This window comes from Microplitis demolitor, chromosome 1 (assembly GCF_026212275.2).
Source record: "Microplitis demolitor isolate Queensland-Clemson2020A chromosome 1, iyMicDemo2.1a, whole genome shotgun sequence".
Taxonomy (NCBI): domain Eukaryota; kingdom Metazoa; phylum Arthropoda; class Insecta; order Hymenoptera; family Braconidae; genus Microplitis; species Microplitis demolitor.
The window spans coordinates 2,002,080-2,019,610 of NC_068545.1; the positions used below are offsets into that span (position 1 = coordinate 2,002,080).

Consider the following 17,531-nt stretch of genomic DNA (forward strand, 5'->3'; position numbering starts at 1 on the left):
TCGCCAGAGGGTTCAAGTACTTGGTAATTATGTCCAGAGAAATGCGAAAAATCCAGCGGGAAAATAACAGAGCCATTGCCCATTCCAATAGATACAGGAAATAAACAAATTGCCGAATCTTCATGACCTGCAATGCATTATTATTTATTTTCTCATCGGCTTGTAGTTTTACTTCCATTTCCCATTCTCTGTCCTAGTCCTGGCCATCTGCCCGTCTGTATCCTAAAACCATGTGGATTTTTACTATTTTTTTATTTAAATAATTATTATTTTACGTCATTATGGACAATAATAATACTTTTACTGCTGTAAGTATTATTTTACATTTATTATTGTTGTAATTAAATAATAATAATTATTCTTATTATTGTAATTAATATTTTAATTACAATAATAATAACCAAATAAATATTCCATTGCTACATCCATATAATATAATATATATAATAAATAAAATATAATTGCTATAGAATTTCATATACTCGTATAAATAATTTATTTTAATTATAATTATTAATATATTTAATTAATAACTCAATGAATTCTGTAATAATTGAATATGCAATTGATATAAATTTATAATATTAATTAATAAAAATTAAAATATTTCAATTAAATTATCAAAACTTAATTATTTAAATTAACTATCAAAAGTATGTGCAAATAATTTAATTAATTATTTTTAATTTATTTACATTAATTTTGATGAATGTGAATGTAGCAGTCATCAAACAAATTTAAAATTATTGATAAATAGAGTAAATAATTGATAGAATTAAATTTTTAAAAATCGCGCATTTAAAAAATTTAAAAATTAATAAGCCCATTTTTTAAAAATATCATCTTTTAATTATTTACTCTATTTATTTATAATTTATAATTTTTTCTGATGTCTCCCACAGTCACTCTGTAATTTTGATACTAAATATTTTTATAGCATTTGGTTTTTATTTAAATTTAATAATTAACTTTACAATTATTTTTAAATTAAAATTAATTAGATGGTCTTGAAATATTTAATAATTAATTTTATTAAAACTGATTACTTAATAATTTTTATTCACTTTTTTTTTTTTTAATTATTTAGCGTATGATACGACGAGCTAAGAATAAAAAAATTCATAATAATACAGCAAATGATAACACAAATGAGTATGTTAAGAGTAAACACAGCATACATTGTCCTATTGATGATAAATCAGGCCAACGAGAAACAAAAAATAATGGCAACTGTGTTAGAGGAACGTCGACGACGACTACGATGGGTTCACAATCCAATGTCAAGACAATAAAGACCCTAGCGGAAGGAAACAACGACTCGACAATAACTTCGCTCTCGGCTAAAATCAATGACCTCGATGCTCAGATCGCAAATTTGGGAATTCAGGAAACTTCGCCAATTAGTACCCAGAATGATCATCAAAAAATTTATCCCACGCTGAGAGACTTGAGGCCTAAGTCCATGCTTAGTGATAAAAATGTTGAGACATTGATTGCTGATGAGGAACAGCCCGGCCCTTGTGTTGATGACAATGATAACGTTGTCGAGCATCTTGATAAGTTTAAGACGCCAATGAAGCCGCCGAGACGTAAACCTAATTTGGAATCAACGCGCAAAGCTTCTCCGAGGTCAGCACCGACTAGTCAAACCAACTCGCCGAATATCGAGTGCACGGTGTCAACGATACTGCAGACTGAAAGTCCACTGTCTGTTGCACCAGCTAAAGACGGAGACAAGGATGTCAACTTGGGCAGTCCGATTCTGCCTGATGAAGTTGAACATTTTTTGGAGAACGCGCTGGGTGATGAATTGTACAACAGTTCAATAACATACGGAGCGGTAATAGATAATTCTAATGTCAATGCTTCAGACTTGATGTCTCAAACCCCTTCGAAGTCATTCATCAGAAGAGTAAAAAGTTTCTTTAGTCGTCGACGATCAACATCCAAAAGTAACTCGCAGTCACTGATCTCGCCGCCGAAAGACTCGAAAACGTTAAACAAGATCGACAGAAATTTTAAACTGTACAGATCATTGTCGATGAGAGTAAAAAGAAGATTACGCGGCAATGTAATAAAAGAAGAGAGCGACAACCCGGTAGCTGCAGTACCCGACTATCTTCAGCTGCCGAAGGACAGCATTAATAGCCAGAGAATTGAGAAGCTGCTGCAGGAAGTCCGGATACAGACAACGATACTGAATCAGGCGAGCAAAGCTCTGGAGATGTGCCAGCTCAGAAAAGAATTCAACGCGAGTCTAGAGGAAGTTGAGTCTCAACGTTTGCTGTTGCTGGCTGACATTCGCAAAAGACTGTTGCTCCAGGAGCTCAAGGATCTCAGCGGGATATCAGATGACTTCCAGCAGCTGAACAAATCAGAAGACCCGACTGTACAGTGCGGTAGCGTCAGTATCAAGGACATAAAACTGACCCTACGCGAGTGTCTTTACCGAGAGTCAGAACCTGGAGAAATACAGGAGTGGTTTGTAATCGTAATAATGGAGGGTACAAATGTGTATGCAAGTTCAGCGATTTCTTGTCCAGTTGAAACCATTATGATGGAGTTTCCAGGGTTCGGGTGCATCATGAACGACCTGTCGCCCAACCTCAAGATACTACTTGAAGTCTACGTGCTAAAATTGACTACCGGAATAAATTATCAGCACGAGCTCAAGTACCACATTGGTAACGATGAAAAAAGTTCTACATGTCCATCACCATCGAAGTTCTTGAAAAGAGTTGAGCGTCATCCCCTCTCACCAAAAACACGTCGCCCAGTGTTTTTGTCCTCGTCATTCACCGTCTGCGGCAGCGTCGAGCTTACGCTGAGAGACCTGACCATCAACTCGCCCTGGCCACTAGTTGGAGTTCCGCGCGACTCCATTCTCCTGGGCACCATCGGCCTTGATCTCACCTGCACTCTAAACTTCTCAGTTGACCACAAAGGCTTCGTTAATTACCTAGACGAGTACGATGGCCTGACTTACTGGACTCGTCGCTGGTGCATATTCCAAGGCAGCTATCTCCTCTTTTGGAATTATCCTGAAGATGTGGAAAACAAACCCCCCGTTGTTGTCATCGACCTGCACAGCTGCGCTTCTGAGAAAATAAATCATGTCACCAGGTCGATGTGCGCCAGACCAAGGACTCTGCTCATTGAAACTCTTCGTCAAAGCGCCGCTGATGATAAGGCCAGTCTACTGATTGAATGTCATTCGGGATTCACTGTAACTAAGTAATTATTTTTTTTTTTCTGTTGATAAAATTAAAAGTAATTTAATTTATTAATTATTAATTAATAACTTTTTTTTATTCTAGACATTTGCTATCATATGAAACGACTCGTGAACTTGTAGACGTCATGGATAAGTTGAATTACGTGATAGGAATCCTTCGAAAATGGAAAATCACGAACACTATCCGTCCACCTAAACCATCAAGCTCACCGGAAATGGTTTCCGAACTATAAAATTTATGAATTGTTATTGTAATTTTTTTTTTTAATAGTATCAGTAATTTAAATAATGATAAGTAGTTGATATATTTGTATTAATTTAAATAGGACAATTAATATATTTGATATAAAATAAAAGTAAATGTTCAAATAATAAAGACACGTGGAATTTTATGACGAAGTTAGCAGACAATTAACAATTTTTGAATTTTTTTTTTGAATAATTCAATTTTTAAAAAAATTAAAAATATGCACATGTAGAAAAATAAAAAATCTGTAGGTGCAATTTTTTAAAATATTTTTTTTCTTAATTTACTGTTTCAAAAACAAATTCAAAAATTATTAGAGGTCGGCTAACTTCAGTATCATGAATTTTAAATATTGGCGCGTTCACTTCTAGCGGGACAATTTGAAATTATTTTTCTAACCTCTGAGCATGTGGGAGATGGAGTAAAATAAAAATTTACACGTGTGTCTTGTGTCGGTTTTGAAAGCGATTGGTCATGAATTTGTGTTTTAAATTGTATTTTTAATTTAATTTTTATAATTATTTGATTAATTAAAATAAAATAAAAATGCCGCCTACGGCTAAGAAAACGGTCAAGAGGAAAGTGAAGCCGGAAGTTATTTCGGAGGATAGAAATGTGCAGAGTAAAGAGTCTGAAGAGGTTGGTTTTTAAATTGTTTATGATTTATAATAAACGTGATTATTTTATTAATTATTTTATTTTATTTAGGATTCAGGAACTGAAGACTTGCTGGCTGCTGAATTTAATGATACTGTAGATAGTTCTGATGAAGAAGTTGATGAAAATGAACCTGGTGATTCTGATGGTGAAATAGATCAAGTTGTTTTTGAGTCTGATGATAGTGATGAGCTTGAATTTGAAAGTGATGATGATGATGATGATGATGATGATGATGATGATGATGATGATGATGATGATGATGATGAAGATGATGAAGATGAAGACGATGGGGAGGAGCAGGAAGAGAGCGAAGAGGATGAGGAAAAAGAAGAGGAAGATGTAAAAACTAAAAATATTTCTAGTAAAGATAGCAAAGAAAAAAATAAATCTGATAAAATTATTGCGGTGAAGGAACAAATAAATAAAAAGAAATTAAATGGAACAAAAATTGAAAGTAAGCAAAAAAAATCAGTAGAAAATAAGAAAGATGAAAATATTGATAATAAGACACCTGGGCAACAAGTAGATGAGTATGAATATGACAGTTCTGATGAGGAAGACATTAGAAACACGGTAGGAAACATACCAATGAAGTGGTACGATGAGCACGAGCATATTGGTTACGATACGGAAGGAAGGAAGTTGATAAAACCCCAGAAAGGTGATCAGCTGGACAATTTCTTGAAGAGAATGGAAGATCCAGATTTCTGGAGGAGCGTCAAAGATCCACAGACTGGCCAGGATGTTGTTTTGAGCGATCAAGATATCGAGTTGATCACCAGGATACAGAAACAAAAAATACCTGATGCCAAGTTCGATGAGTATGCGCCCTGGGTCGAGTGGTTTACGTCCCAGGTAGAAAAGATGCCGCTGAGAAACTTCCCAGAGCACAAACGATCATTTTTGCCTTCGAAGCCTGAGGCCAGGAAGGTATCCAAGATAGTCCACGCGCTGAAGATGGGCTGGATGAAGTCCACAGCTGAGTTGGAGAAGGAACGCGAGGAAAAGAACAAAATGCCACAGTTTTACTTGCTGTGGGAAGCTGACGATCAGCCTGAAGACATGCGGAGGATCCATAAGCACATTCCAGCTCCAAAGAGACACTTACCAGGTCACGCTGAGAGCTACAACCCGCCTCCTGAGTATCTCTTTGACAAGAAAGAACTCAAAGAATGGAACAAGTTAAAGGACACACCTTGGAAGAGGAAACTGCACTTCAAACCCCAAAAATACAAGTCGTTGAGAGAAGTTCCAGCTTATCCTGACTACATAAAAGAAAGATTCCAACGTTGTCTGGATCTCTACATGTGTCCGAGAGGCTACAAGATGAAACTGAATATTGACCCAGAGCAACTGGTCCCACAACTGCCGAGCCCACAAGATCTCCAGCCATTCCCCACCACGCTCTCGATGATCTTCAAAGGACATACTGACATGGTCCGGTCAATGACAGCACAGAACAGAGGCCAGTACATCGCATCCGGTGGCGATGACATGACTCTGAAGATATGGGAAGTCGCCACTGGCCGTTGTATCAAATCTATACCCTGCGGTGGAGTTGTCCGTAGTGTCGCTTGGTGTCCCAACGAAGCGATATCTCTCATCGCCGTCGCCGCAGACAAAAAAGTCTTACTGATAAACCCCGGGGTCGGCGACCACCTGGTCACCAGCAAAACAGACAAACTCATGGAGATTATTCCTCAAAGCGACGTTATTGTCAGCGAGAGAGTTCAGCAAGCTCTTCAGTGGGAACAAGCTGGTGGCGATAACTGGACCAACGGAATCCGAGTTATTTTGAACCACTTCCAGACAGTAAAACAGATTGTTTGGCACGCCAAGGGTGATTACTTTGCCACAGTGATGCCTGAGGGTCAGAACAGGTCAGTGTTGATCCACCAGTTGTCCAAGAGGCGGTCCCAAGTGCCTTTCAACAGATCTAAAGGTCTCATTCAGTGCGTTCTGTTTCACCCCATCAGACCTTTCCTGTTTGTTGCCGTAAGTATTATATTTTATCAAATCAATGTTCATATTTTTTAAACTCAATCCCTAAACTAATTAATTACAGACGCAAAGGAACATCAGGATTTACGACCTGGTCAAGCAGGAAATATTTAAAAAATTATTTTCAAACTCACAATGGATCTCCAGCATGTCGATACATCCAGGTAGTCAATCAATTCATATTTTTACCGCGAAAAATTTAAATATTACAGGTTTTAAATCATCTATTTATTTCCAGGTGGTGACAACATCCTCGTGGGGACTTACGACCGTAAAATACTTTGGTTCGACTTGGACTTTAGCACAAAACCCTACCAGACTTTGCGACTACACGGAACTGGAGTCCGTAGCGTGGCCTTCCACAAACGGTACCCGCTGTTTGCTTCTGGGTCTGACGATTGCAAGCTCGTTGTGTGCCACGGGATGGTTTATAACGACCTTTTGCAGAATCCTCTGATAGTCCCGCTTAAAAATCTAGTTAACCACGAAAAGTTCAATGACTTCGGGATCCTCGACGTCATGTTCCACCCAATTCAGCCCTGGGTCTTCTCTGCTGGGGCCGACAGTACAATAAGAATGTACTCATAAATATTTTTTTGTTATTACTATTATTATTTTTTACTTATGACTGATAAAATCATTGCACATATAATTGAAATAAATAGTTTTCGTAATAAACATAATTTGTTTTAAAAGTTAATTAAGCATTTTAAGTGAAGCGTAAAAATTATGTATAAAATGCCACTGAGTTTAAAATCTTTAAGTATAAAAAATATTAATAATTAATTAATTAATTAATTAGGATATAGGTGAATGACCTAGACACTGCCATTCAGGTTCGCCGCATTCGCACGTCCGCCCAGCGTGACGCACCTGAAAAACCGTGACGATATGTCTGGTGTCATCAAATCTACAGCTGATGTGAAGATCATTTATTAAAAATGTGTAAAATTGATTGGCCCACCGCTGGCGCAGATAAACAGACCGCGGATCTTCGCGCAGTACATTTAGAATCGCGCGCTTCTGTTCCTCAGATTTGTCCTTTGCTATCTCAGTGAGCTGTCTCACGGCTCGCTCATTGAAGACCACGGACAGCGACTGGGAAAGCGGCTGAGAAATCCAGTCGGGAACACGAACTTGGAATTGATTGTCTGGGGTATCAGCGCTGGATCTTGCCGTGGGAAAGTTTTGAAAAGTCCCAGCAGCAGGAATACTCTGAATATTACCGACAGTAAGCGACGGTCTCAATGGCTGTGATTCGAATCCCTCTTCTCCATCAGGCGCTTCCCGGACTCCCATTCTAATTGGCGAGTTATCTAGACGAGGGTTCAACGCGCGTCTGTTAATTAAGTCCATGTCAGTTACACAGACGATGCTGGGTCCATCAGCGCCGTCAAGAAGTCTCGAGTTCCTCGCGTCTTCTGACTCTGGTAAAGCACTCGGATCAGGTCCCGTAGCTTGAGGATTTTCTGATCCAAGTCTAGATGGCCCAGGTACTGGATCATCAACCGGTCCATTGCTCGCTTCTAGATTACCATCAGCTAAAGGGTCCAAAGGTCTCTGCGATAAGTTTAGATCATTACCTATACCCTGGAACTCTTCAGCCTGCAGTCTCATCGCCAGCTCCTCGTCTCTCGACACATCCAGCTGAGCTTCACCAAAACACTCAATATCTCCATTGGCAGTGTCATTGTACAGATCCACTCTATCATCAAACTCTTGGACACTTTCACGTCGCATCTGCTGCTCTACATGTAGCGGGTCGTCATACTGAGGAATGTACGGCTTTATATCCAGCACCGGGGTCCCGTCCACCGTGTCGACCCCTTCAAACAAAATAGTGTTCCCTTCAATATTTATAATCTTCACCAAACTCAAACCTATCGGACACGGCCGGTGCGGTGACCGCGTAGAAAATACTCCCGTCCTCGCGCCATTGAGTCTTGGCGGTGCTACTTTGGCTCTCACATGCGTCGAATCATTTCTATGAAAGTGGAACAGAATCCTGTCAACCAGAATATCCAATTAATAATTAATCCAATCATAAATTAATAATTTAATTCCTAAGTAATTCAAAATTACCACATATGGGAGTAGTCTTCAAGTCCATTGAGTGCGTGCTCCGGGTTAGTAAACACAGTATTAAATAAAGTTATCTTCCCACGTGATTCTTTGCCAATTCCCGGTTGTCTTGGAGTCCCGCGTTTGCTAGGAAACCCCGTGTTGATTATACCAATAGGTTCTAGAGCTAAACTACTGGTTGATTGTAAAATAGAAGGTGAAGTCGAAGTCGAAGCTTCAACTGCCGGATCAATTTCAGCTACAGCGCCTTGGCGTCCAATAAGACGTTTTATATTACTGACATCTTTTTCAAAAATATATTTCAGGCCTTTTACCTGTTGTCTGAATAATAAAATTACTGTAATAATAAATAAATATAATTACTAATAAATAATTACCTTAGATTGTTAATTTCACTTCTAGCAGTATTCAGTTGCCCAAGTAAATATTGAGGATCAAGTTCACTGGATACATCAGTATCCATCTTAACATTTTTTAAAATTATTTATTTATTTATTTATTTATCAAGACCAAGATGACCGCTGGTTTAACATTCAAACTTAAGGTTATACGTCATCAGCCCGCTGGTCAGTTGTCATATTTCAACATCTTGCTAATAATTTAGCTGATTAAAATAATTCAGCCAATGAAAAGTTTAAGATCTAGATCTCCAGTCCTGGGAAGAGCGCGCTGGCGACACCAGACGCGGGAAAATGGAACCATTGGACTGGGGGCAGCTGTTTATTTATTCATTGTTGCAAGTTATAAAACATGCTGATGCTGATGTTGAACTAGTGAAATGCTGATTGATAAAACACGTGAAAGTATAACTGATAGTTATAGTTGATTAATAATAATAATAATAGTAATAATATCTTTTGTATATTTATATATATAATAAAATAAAATATGTATCGTTCGCGTGTGATAGTGACAGCAAATATTCCTTTGAAAAGAAAATTTCGTAACCCGGTTAAAAAACCAGATGAAGATGGAACCAGTACGTTGATGAACGTAAACAAACAAGAGACAAATGAAGTATGTGAAAAAATAATTAAAACTGAGGAGAAAATTAAGGAAGAAGTTCCTCTAGATGACAGTACAATAGATAAAACAAGTGATAATAAATCAAATTCAAATGACTTTGATAAAATAAAAGATAAAGTTGATGCTGATACTCCTGATAATTCAAATATTTGTACCCCAGTTGCTGATAATCCCAAAACTAATGATGATATTCCTGTTACCGTTGATGTCACTGATGTTTCTGACACTGTCACTGATGTTCCTGCTACTGGTGCTGATATTTCTGCTGCTAATGCTGATGCTTCTGATACTGGAGTTTCTGACGCCGAGTCAATTTCAATTATTTCTGCTACTGAACCAAAAAAATCAGTTACTTCCGAGACTGGTTCCCAATCAAAGTCGCTGTCACGTGGATGCTTCATGCGACCAGTGCCCAGATTAGATGGCCATGGAAGAATACGCAGGAACAGCGTCCAAGGAAGCGGAGCCAGTGCCAGCGAATCTGAAGATGACAGTCGCCGGCATTTCACGGTACCCATTAATATCAATGGTATTAACAACAACAAGACAGACAGTTTGGATAATAATCAGTGTAGTATTAATGTTAGTTTTAGTAGTAGTAATAGTAATAATAATAATAATATTATTAATAATAATAACAATAATAGTAATACTGACAATGAAACGTCAACTAGTCTGTCAAAGAGTTACGTGAGACAGAAAAAAAAAATAGTTATTTCTGAATCAGCGCGAAAGCTCGCAGAAGCGAGAAGAGAGTTTCAATTGAAATACGAAAACCTCAAGCCAGATCGTGCTAAGCTTACAATGTATGACTTGATTCATTATAATCCTTCGACAAATCCAATGAAGCAAATAGAAACTTCAAATAGAAACATTGCTCTGAGGTAATTCATTGTTTTGTGTCTGCTTATTTTTATTTACTTTTTTTTAAGAAGAGATTGTATTTAATTGTCTGCTTAATTGTTTCAGATGTCAGGTGAGCGAAGAAGAGTTGGAAGCAGACGTTGATGCTGACGATCCGGAAGACGGTGGAATGCCGGCGCCGCAAGTTAAGGTTGGACCTGATGGACAATTGATACTTGATGAGCAGAGTCTTGTCATTGAGAGAACTGGTGTGGCAAAACAACGGGAAGCGCTGGCCAACAGCGAGGCTATTATTGATGACAACATCTACGGAAGCGGGTTTTATAAACAGCGGTCGAGAATGAAAGAATGGCCCAAGTGGGAGACTATTAAATTTTACAAAGCGTTGAGTACTATAGGGACTGATTTTTCGTTGATGAAAAGTCTCTTCCCAAAGCGTTCGCGCAATGACATCAAACGTAAATACAAAAAAGAAGAGAAAACTAATAGGAAGCTGGTGGAGAAAGCGCTGTCTTCTGGTTTGCATTTTGACGTCGATTTATTGAAGCAGGAGTTGGAGACCTTTGATAAATTGGAAGCGACTTCAAAACGTTCTGGTGATAAAATTAAAACAAGTAGACGGAAGAAAGCTCAGCGTAGAATTGCTGTCACTAGTTTGGGACAGGCGGCGTTGGATAACGAAGAAAACCAGGAGTTGACTGATAAAAAAAGTAAAAAACCACCTGGTAACAAAAATATAAAACCTGATCCATCTATCAACAAAAAAAAGAAGAAACTAAAACGCGCAAGATCAATTTCTCTTCAATCAAATTGCGACGATTCCGCTGACGCCGGTAGTGAAAGTGATACCGAAGTCTACAGACCCCGACCTACTCGCTCAGGACGAGTTCCAAGACCCAAGAAATTACGAATAAACTCAAAGCACATCCTGGATAATATTCTCGGTGACAAAACCGATGACGTAGAGACTCCCAGCAAAGACACTCCCGATTCCACTGCTGGTAAAATACTGTCTCTAGAACGAGACGAAAACTCTGGCGCCGACATCAGCAACGTGGAACCTGGATCTCTGGTGATTGTCTCCAATGAATCTGCCGAGGAACCCGGGAAAACAGAAGTCCAGGTCTACATGGTAAAGTCCACTAACGATGCTCAAAATTCTCCATCAGGTTCAGGTTCAAAGCCTGTCCTTGCCACAGAAATGATTTCCGTGGTCACTAAAAATCTTATTTCACATCACGATGAATTAGATATCGACTGAATAATTATTAAATATTAATTTTTTATTATTATTATATAAAATGAACTTATTACATTTATCATATATTACTTATAATAAATAATTTATAACTTTTTGCTATGAGTCTTTGATGAAACTGCTGCGTTTATTGTCCATGTTGATGACTGGAACAAAAAGCACAATTAATTAATTATTTAACATTAAGAATAATTATTTTATAATATAAGTGACTGTTTAATTTAAATAAAAACTACCTCGATCCATGAACCGATCAGATATTCGTGATCCATAAATATACCAGGCTCCATAGATCATAAATATTATACATAAAAAGGTACTTATGAATACTTTTAGCAGAAGTATTTGGAAATTATCAAATGACAGGTAGTTTATAAACTGTTTATAACAATCAAACATATTAGTATATGATACATCTTTGGTTTTGACTTTATTTATTAATTCTGATGACAATCCAAAAGTGTCTAATGTCAGTGTCATTATAGATGATGACAATTTACGGACTATTTCAGTGAAAGTATCGATGTACAATTCTGTGCTTTCTAAAATAGTATTCATTGTGATGGTAATTATATTTAAACATTTATTTTGATTTTTTGTTTGTTTCAAAATAAAGGAAAACGTTGTAAAAGTGAAAGTAAATAAATAGCGTGGCACTGTTATGTAAACGTCAGTTAACTTCAGGGCAGATAAAAATATCAGTGTGAATGCAGCTGATAGTTGTCAGTTTTAAAAATTTTTTAATGAATCATTTAAATGTAAATCGAATAAAATATAAAAATGCGCAGTTATAGAATTTGAAAATCAGTGTTTGCACTTTTTTATGTTTTTGATTATTCAATCCGTTTATTTGTAATTTTAAATTTTTCTTATATCTGCTACATTCACACTCATGACAAAAATGAGACTGCAATCAGCTGACGTCTAATCTTTTTTTGTATTTTTTTTTTTAAATCATGAATTTTAAAAAAATGTACTTCAAAAAATTGCACTTGTAGTTTTTTAACTTTCTACCTGCGCATTTTTTTTTTAAATTGAATTGTCAATTTTTTAAAATTAATTGAAAAATCAGAAAATTGTTGATTGGATGCTAACTTCAGGGTCATTTAAATAATTTGTCGCAGGTGAGGGTAAGCGCAGACTTGGAGCCAACTTCGGTGACATGTCAATGCAGACAGAATGTTTCAATAATCAAATGTATAAAGTTATTTTAATAATTAAGTGGCGTAAAAAATCATGAAATACAATGAAAAAGAGTTAATTGAAATAAGTCGGGGTATTGGTGAATTGGAAGGACGTTTAAATCACAAACGGGCACATAAATCAGGTTTGCAATTAATCACTTTATTTTTTATTATTATTATTTTTGTCAGTGGCAATTGTCAGGATAATTATAGATTTGCTAAATGTCACTTTTTGAATTTCAAATCAATAGGCTCGTTCTAGATAATTTTATCAGAGAGATAATTAATAAATTTTTTTTTTTTGAAAAGTTTTACAGCAAATTTTAATTTATAATTAATTAATACTCCAATTACTTGGTTTAAAAAAAAACTTTTTTTATTTTTAAATAATTTTTGACTGAAAACTTGTATTAAATATTTTAAAATAATTAGTATATAAATAAATTAATCAGTTAACGGAGTAACTGTCAAATGATAATTATAAATTTATTAAATGTTATTTTTAAAATTCAAATGGCTCCCCCTTATTTTATCTCAGAAAAACAAATCTCAGTAAAAACATTTCAGTCAAATATCAAACTAAAAATATCTCAGTGAAAATAATAAATTTTTATATTGAGAAATTAGTGACATGTGAAGAGGGATCACCATTTTAAATATTAATTATTATGTTTTAGTATTTAAAGAACGATGGTTCAAACTGAAAAGCAACTTGTTATTTTACTTCAACATCACTGAACTGGGTCAGGTTGACGAAAAACAACCTGCTGGAATAATAATCCTCGAGAACTACAATGTCAACACTGATGCCGCGTCAGAAGGACCATTTGCTTTCAGCATCGTGTTTAGAGATGAGCAAGACAAGCGTCACATTCTCACTGGCAGGTCTGAGTCACAAGTGAGCCAATGGGTGTCTGCGTTGAAGCAAGCCAGCTACGAGTATTGGCGCTCCCAGCTGATAATGCTTCAGGAAAAATTATGTCAGAAGACTGGTAAAGATCCATTACTCATTTTTCCACGTAACCGTGGAGTCATCAGAGATGAAGCCTGGAATACAACGACCACTTTCCGATCTCACATACGTTCATTAACTGGTTCCACGTCCTCGTTGACTTCTGTTATTAATAAGGAAACAAATCTCATCGAGCTATCGTAGCCATCTACCTTTTGTACAGACATTAATAATAATAACTGCATTATTGACAACCAAATATATTTATTGATCAATTTAATAAACATTTTAATTGTTTAAACTATTTAATTGTGCTTACTGTAATTATAAATAGATTCTGGTTGATGAAATGTAAAATTAATAACTATTTTGATAACAATAAATCAGTAAATTATTTTTAAATAAATTCAATTTTTTCTAAATGAGTATCGTCAGTAAGACAATACCAGGAATTCATGATGATTTTGTTTTTTTACACGACAACAAAAAATTTATATAGACATATATTTATAATTTAAAATATACAATTAACGAGCAGCTACTGGAAGGAATATCGGACCTCATTGGCTCAATATTTTTTTGTTCTTGATTACTTACATAATTACATAATTAAATTAATTGATTTTTAAAATTACATATCTTCATGGTGGCGTTGATCATCTCGGTCATTGTAAAACCCCTTTAAATTTGGTTTTAGTACTGAAAATACTTTTTCTGTTGACGTTGGATGCATGCTCTTTTGTAATTCGATCAACGAATCCTCTGTCTGGAACATTAATATTAATATTATTATTATTTGTTTAGTAAATTTATTTATTTAATATTTACCTGTCTAAGTAATTGTGCAGCCGTATGCAAAACTCGTTGCCACTTGCGCATTTCAACATTATGAAGGCTCTCTTGCTGCTGCAGCAAATTGATCCAGTCCTCCTCAGACTTGGGAGTACTCCTGAGAACGTGTAGATCCATCACAGTATAAGCAGCAGCGTCTTCAAGTCCCCATAGTTTGTAATAAAGCAGCCCGTTGATGACCATTAGACAGAGGACCGCGATCAGCAGGATCCAGTTCATCAAATTCGTCGGCTCGTCACGGATTTTAGAGGTGCCGCTGATAACATGCGGTGGTTCCACAACAGAAGCTGATAGAGTTGCTGGTAAATCGGGAGCGTGAACTGGCAATGAAGGACTAGCACCAACTGCGCGTCTTCGTCTCCTGGTTTTCCTCTTGATCCCATTTCCACCAGAAGTGTCCTCGCATTCAACACTCAGCGCCTTGGCGAGACTTCCAAAGTACTCTTCCATTCCCGCCCAACCGTTTTTCTCAATGAGACTCTTCATTACAGACCACACGTGTTTTTTAAATTTTATTTGCGAATATATTGACAGATTTGTTTCATTTTCCGAGACCGCGGTCATGCAAAAGTGACTCAACACGCTAAATGAGTCTGCGTAAGGGATTCCTGCATTGGAACTCTCGATGTCGATGGAGTACCGGTGACCTGGACGACTGCACGGAAGCATTATCTGGGTCTCTGTTACCTGAGAGGTTCGTGGACCAACTGGCTGAGTCAGTGATACTGTCAATGAGACCGTTCTCATTTTCTGTCCAGTCTCTGGATCCTGGGTCCAAGCTGACTGGATCAAGTCAGTAGTCTTACGCGCGGTGTGAAAATCCAGGAAAAATTTTGAACTTGTAAACAGTAGCGTAAATAATTGATCAATATGAATCGGTAAAACTATATTTGTTATTTGACGCCCGTCGTGTGGTGACGTGCAGACGGTACCGCCTCTTATTCCTAGTCTCACTAGAAAAAAATGTAATGTTTTATTTAAAATGAATGATAATAAATAAACAAAGTAAATATTTGAATAATAAATACTCACGTGCATGTTTTTCAGCCTCACTTTCAGTCGTATCGCTCATATCGGTCGGGTCTAAATTAACATCTGGCTTAGAGTCAATTTTATCGATAGCCTCAGGAATGGGATCAACTGTTGGATGCCCATTGTCTGCAGGTGTTGCTTCAGCCTAGACAAATAATTACAATTATATGTATATGTACATATAATATATATTTAATAATTATTAAAATACCTCTGAAAAAGATTCTGTTGATAAACGCGACGGCAATTTTTCCTCTTCTGGCGCAGCTATAGGTGGAATATAATCTTCGTCATCCGAAGTCAATCCTAATTCTTCACCATAGCACGCGTGGACAAGTGACCACATTTCCGCGGTACTCATTGGCTGTAAATAAAACAATTATCAGCATTCCACTCTTAATTGTAACTTTTATTTTTTAAAATTTATACCTGGCCAATGAGTGCGTTTTGCCATACGCGAAATAACATGAGGTAAGTTTTATCCCTAGCACCAAAAGTTGTTAAAAAAAATTTATCCTTGCTAGTGCATATTGAGATAGCATTTGGTATTACGAGAGCTGTTTTTTCTTTGGTTATTGACTCGACGTCCTTCCAACGAAGTGAGACCAGGGTTTCCCACATAAATATATTTGCATAAAAACAAACATAATTTTGCGACACGTACAACCGTCCATGGACCAAAATTTCCCGCTGTAAGGCACACGAATAATCTAGAAGCATTTATTGTAACATATAAATATCAAGTCGTCAATTTCACAATTAAAGAATAAATATGAGAATACAAACCTACGACCAATCTTTCGTCATCAGGAACATCTTTGAAAATTCTTTTGAAATCTTCAGAACGCGATTTGTACGTTGGGTAGAGAACGTTGTACCAAGATGACTTTTTTTTACTGCGGTCAGTTCGTGCTTCCTTACGAATTTCTGTTGTACTACGGCCAGGTTCTGTTGAATCTGATGATCTATTAGCTGGTTCCTATCAACAAAATTACTGTCAAATAAATAAATCAATTAATTAGATACTTAATTCAAAAAAATAAAAATACCAATAATTGATCATCAGTTTTAGCCCAGTTGTCATGTTCCCTAAGCGACAAATTAGATGCCGATGACCCGGTTGTTTTCCAGTAATCTTTTCTATTACAAATTTTTGGACTTGATTGAGGTGATGAATTTGGACTAGGTGGACGATTACTGCGTTCATTATCATTTTTGCTTGAGGTCGAATCATTAAGATCATCTGCCGAAAATTCATTACCCGATTTGCTGGGGTTCAGTGCGCCCAGCGATGATGAATTTATTGAACTTATCACGTCGTGACTTGACAACAACAAATTTTCCACAGATTTATTCCTGCAGATAAAAAAAAAATTATCATAAATGTAATAAACAATGACTTTTTATCAGACAACAACGTATTGATTATTTATTTAAATACTCACATATTTGAAATTGGATGATCATGAAGAGTTTCCTTTTCATAATACATTTTTTTTCCAACAACAACAGCCAGAACATAATTAGTGCTTTCTATGAAATAAGTTATCAGTTATCACGTGAAAATATATAAAATTTTTATTTACTGATTGACATAATTGATAATATCCCGATCAGAGAATATGATTGCATGCAAAATAACTCATAACAAAGGATTTGAATTAAATAATTAGATTTTTTGAATGCTATTTTCTCTAGTAATTAATTCAAATTAAAAATTATATTTTCTAATCAGGATAATGACAATAATTATTACTGTTTGATAAGTGGATAGCGTCTTATACTCAAAAATACAAAACCAATAAATTATTTAAAATATAATATAAAAAATGGGCTTTACATACCAAGCAACTAAACTCAAAGCACTTTTTAAAATACTTTAGTGGAGTAAATTCATTATTATTGTTATATTAATACCGAGTCTGGTTATTAACAATCCATTGTTGAAACTCATTGCGATATTGACAATTGCTATTTTTTGTGCTTACAAACGTTTAGCTTCAGGTGACGATTGGACAATGGACAGTCCGAGCTAAAAACTTTAGACGATTATTATTGGAGCGAGTGCTCGGAGGAATTCTGTTGGTAAACTAGATCTAGACACTTGGAGCGACCAGTCGTGATGAGTATTACATCAG

At 36.2% G+C, this 17,531-nt stretch overlaps 7 protein-coding genes across 8 annotated transcripts; 4 read left to right on the forward strand and 3 right to left on the reverse strand.

Annotated features, from left to right (window-relative positions):
* Positions 1–66: 66 nt before the first annotated feature.
* LOC103569047 (anillin) lies at positions 67–3,635 on the forward strand. Its single transcript, XM_008546133.3, has 3 exons — positions 67–308; positions 1,088–3,234; positions 3,318–3,635. The coding sequence occupies exons 1-3, from the start codon at positions 282–284 to the stop codon at positions 3,466–3,468; spliced, it is 2,325 nt and encodes a 774-aa protein (XP_008544355.1). The 5' UTR covers positions 67–281; the 3' UTR covers positions 3,469–3,635.
* Positions 3,636–3,852: 217 nt separating this feature from the next.
* On the forward strand, positions 3,853–6,826 carry LOC103569037 (ribosome biogenesis protein BOP1 homolog). Its single transcript, XM_014440741.2, has 4 exons — positions 3,853–4,121; positions 4,191–6,137; positions 6,208–6,307; positions 6,382–6,826. Exons 1-4 carry the CDS (start codon positions 4,029–4,031, stop codon positions 6,729–6,731), a joined length of 2,490 nt encoding a protein of 829 aa, XP_014296227.2. The 5' UTR covers positions 3,853–4,028; the 3' UTR covers positions 6,732–6,826.
* Positions 6,827–6,919: 93 nt separating this feature from the next.
* Positions 6,920–8,823, reverse strand: LOC103569030 (tRNA (adenine(37)-N6)-methyltransferase). The gene is made up of 3 exons (XM_008546109.3): positions 8,603–8,823; positions 8,226–8,546; positions 6,920–8,148 (listed from the first exon to the last, which is right to left on the reverse strand). The coding sequence occupies exons 1-3, from the start codon at positions 8,686–8,688 to the stop codon at positions 6,942–6,944; spliced, it is 1,614 nt and encodes a 537-aa protein (XP_008544331.1). The 5' UTR covers positions 8,689–8,823; the 3' UTR covers positions 6,920–6,941.
* A 121-nt stretch (positions 8,824–8,944) lies between these two features.
* On the forward strand, positions 8,945–11,470 carry LOC103569021 (transcription factor TFIIIB component B'' homolog). The gene is made up of 2 exons (XM_008546098.3): positions 8,945–10,135; positions 10,221–11,470. The coding sequence occupies exons 1-2, from the start codon at positions 9,114–9,116 to the stop codon at positions 11,374–11,376; spliced, it is 2,178 nt and encodes a 725-aa protein (XP_008544320.1). The 5' UTR covers positions 8,945–9,113; the 3' UTR covers positions 11,377–11,470.
* LOC103569013 (uncharacterized) lies at positions 11,378–12,047 on the reverse strand. Its single transcript, XM_008546086.3, has 2 exons — positions 11,610–12,047; positions 11,378–11,519 (listed from the first exon to the last, which is right to left on the reverse strand). Exons 1-2 carry the CDS (start codon positions 11,929–11,931, stop codon positions 11,473–11,475), a joined length of 369 nt encoding a protein of 122 aa, XP_008544308.1. The 5' UTR covers positions 11,932–12,047; the 3' UTR covers positions 11,378–11,472.
* Positions 12,048–12,509: 462 nt separating this feature from the next.
* LOC103569005 (pleckstrin homology domain-containing family J member 1) lies at positions 12,510–13,716 on the forward strand. Its single transcript, XM_008546073.3, has 2 exons — positions 12,510–12,700; positions 13,235–13,716. The coding sequence occupies exons 1-2, from the start codon at positions 12,610–12,612 to the stop codon at positions 13,711–13,713; spliced, it is 570 nt and encodes a 189-aa protein (XP_008544295.1). The 5' UTR covers positions 12,510–12,609; the 3' UTR covers positions 13,714–13,716.
* A 424-nt stretch (positions 13,717–14,140) lies between these two features.
* Positions 14,141–17,490, reverse strand: LOC103568993 (protein Aster-B). 2 transcript variants are annotated; one of them, XM_008546062.2, is made up of 9 exons: positions 17,238–17,490; positions 16,839–16,922; positions 16,443–16,749; positions 16,180–16,372; positions 15,823–16,103; positions 15,605–15,757; positions 15,394–15,538; positions 14,338–15,314; positions 14,141–14,275 (listed from the first exon to the last, which is right to left on the reverse strand). In XM_008546062.2, the coding sequence occupies exons 2-9, from the start codon at positions 16,883–16,885 to the stop codon at positions 14,141–14,143; spliced, it is 2,238 nt and encodes a 745-aa protein (XP_008544284.1). In that variant the 5' UTR covers positions 16,886–16,922; positions 17,238–17,490. The 2 variants fall into 2 exon arrangements, with proteins under 2 accessions (XP_008544284.1, XP_008544275.1); XM_008546053.2 differs by having other exon boundaries at positions 16,839–16,926.
* Positions 17,491–17,531: the final 41 nt, after the last annotated feature.

What these genes read in the sequence shown, in the direction of transcription:
- LOC103569047 (XM_008546133.3), top strand. Translation starts at nt 282, where the DNA reads ATGGACAATAATAATACTTTTACTGCT. An exon ending in ATAATAATACTTTTACTGCT is followed by an intron (nt 309 to 1,087) that starts GTAAGTATTATT and finishes TTAATTATTTAG; the next exon opens with CGTATGATACGACGAGCTAA. An exon ending in TCGGGATTCACTGTAACTAA is followed by an intron (nt 3,235 to 3,317) that starts GTAATTATTTTT and finishes TTTTTATTCTAG; the next exon opens with ACATTTGCTATCATATGAAA.
- LOC103569037 (XM_014440741.2), top strand. Translation starts at nt 4,029, where the DNA reads ATGCCGCCTACGGCTAAGAAAACGGTCAAGAGGAAAGTGAAGCCGGAA. An exon ending in AGAGTAAAGAGTCTGAAGAG is followed by an intron (nt 4,122 to 4,190) that starts GTTGGTTTTTAA and finishes TATTTTATTTAG; the next exon opens with GATTCAGGAACTGAAGACTT. An exon ending in CAGCATGTCGATACATCCAG is followed by an intron (nt 6,308 to 6,381) that starts GTAGTCAATCAA and finishes ATTTATTTCCAG; the next exon opens with GTGGTGACAACATCCTCGTG.
- LOC103569030 (XM_008546109.3), bottom strand. Translation starts at nt 8,688, where the DNA reads ATGGATACTGATGTATCCAGTGAACTTGATCCTCAATATTTACTTGGG. An exon ending in AGTGAAATTAACAATCTAAG is followed by an intron (nt 8,547 to 8,602) that starts GTAATTATTTAT and finishes TTTATTATTCAG; the next exon opens with ACAACAGGTAAAAGGCCTGA. An exon ending in GAAGACTACTCCCATATGTG is followed by an intron (nt 8,149 to 8,225) that starts GTAATTTTGAAT and finishes TCTGGTTGACAG; the next exon opens with GATTCTGTTCCACTTTCATA.
- LOC103569021 (XM_008546098.3), top strand. Translation starts at nt 9,114, where the DNA reads ATGTATCGTTCGCGTGTGATAGTGACAGCAAATATTCCTTTGAAAAGA. An exon ending in AATAGAAACATTGCTCTGAG is followed by an intron (nt 10,136 to 10,220) that starts GTAATTCATTGT and finishes TAATTGTTTCAG; the next exon opens with ATGTCAGGTGAGCGAAGAAG.
- LOC103569013 (XM_008546086.3), bottom strand. Translation starts at nt 11,931, where the DNA reads ATGAATACTATTTTAGAAAGCACAGAATTGTACATCGATACTTTCACT. An exon ending in TGATCGGTTCATGGATCGAG is followed by an intron (nt 11,520 to 11,609) that starts GTAGTTTTTATT and finishes TTTTTGTTCCAG; the next exon opens with TCATCAACATGGACAATAAA.
- LOC103569005 (XM_008546073.3), top strand. Translation starts at nt 12,610, where the DNA reads ATGAAATACAATGAAAAAGAGTTAATTGAAATAAGTCGGGGTATTGGT. An exon ending in CAAACGGGCACATAAATCAG is followed by an intron (nt 12,701 to 13,234) that starts GTTTGCAATTAA and finishes ATTATGTTTTAG; the next exon opens with TATTTAAAGAACGATGGTTC.
- LOC103568993 (XM_008546062.2), bottom strand. Translation starts at nt 16,885, where the DNA reads ATGTATTATGAAAAGGAAACTCTTCATGATCATCCAATTTCAAATAT. An exon ending in TGAGGCTGAAAAACATGCAC is followed by an intron (nt 15,315 to 15,393) that starts GTGAGTATTTAT and finishes ATTTTTTTCTAG; the next exon opens with TGAGACTAGGAATAAGAGGC. An exon ending in CTGCACAATTACTTAGACAG is followed by an intron (nt 14,276 to 14,337) that starts GTAAATATTAAA and finishes TTAATGTTCCAG; the next exon opens with ACAGAGGATTCGTTGATCGA.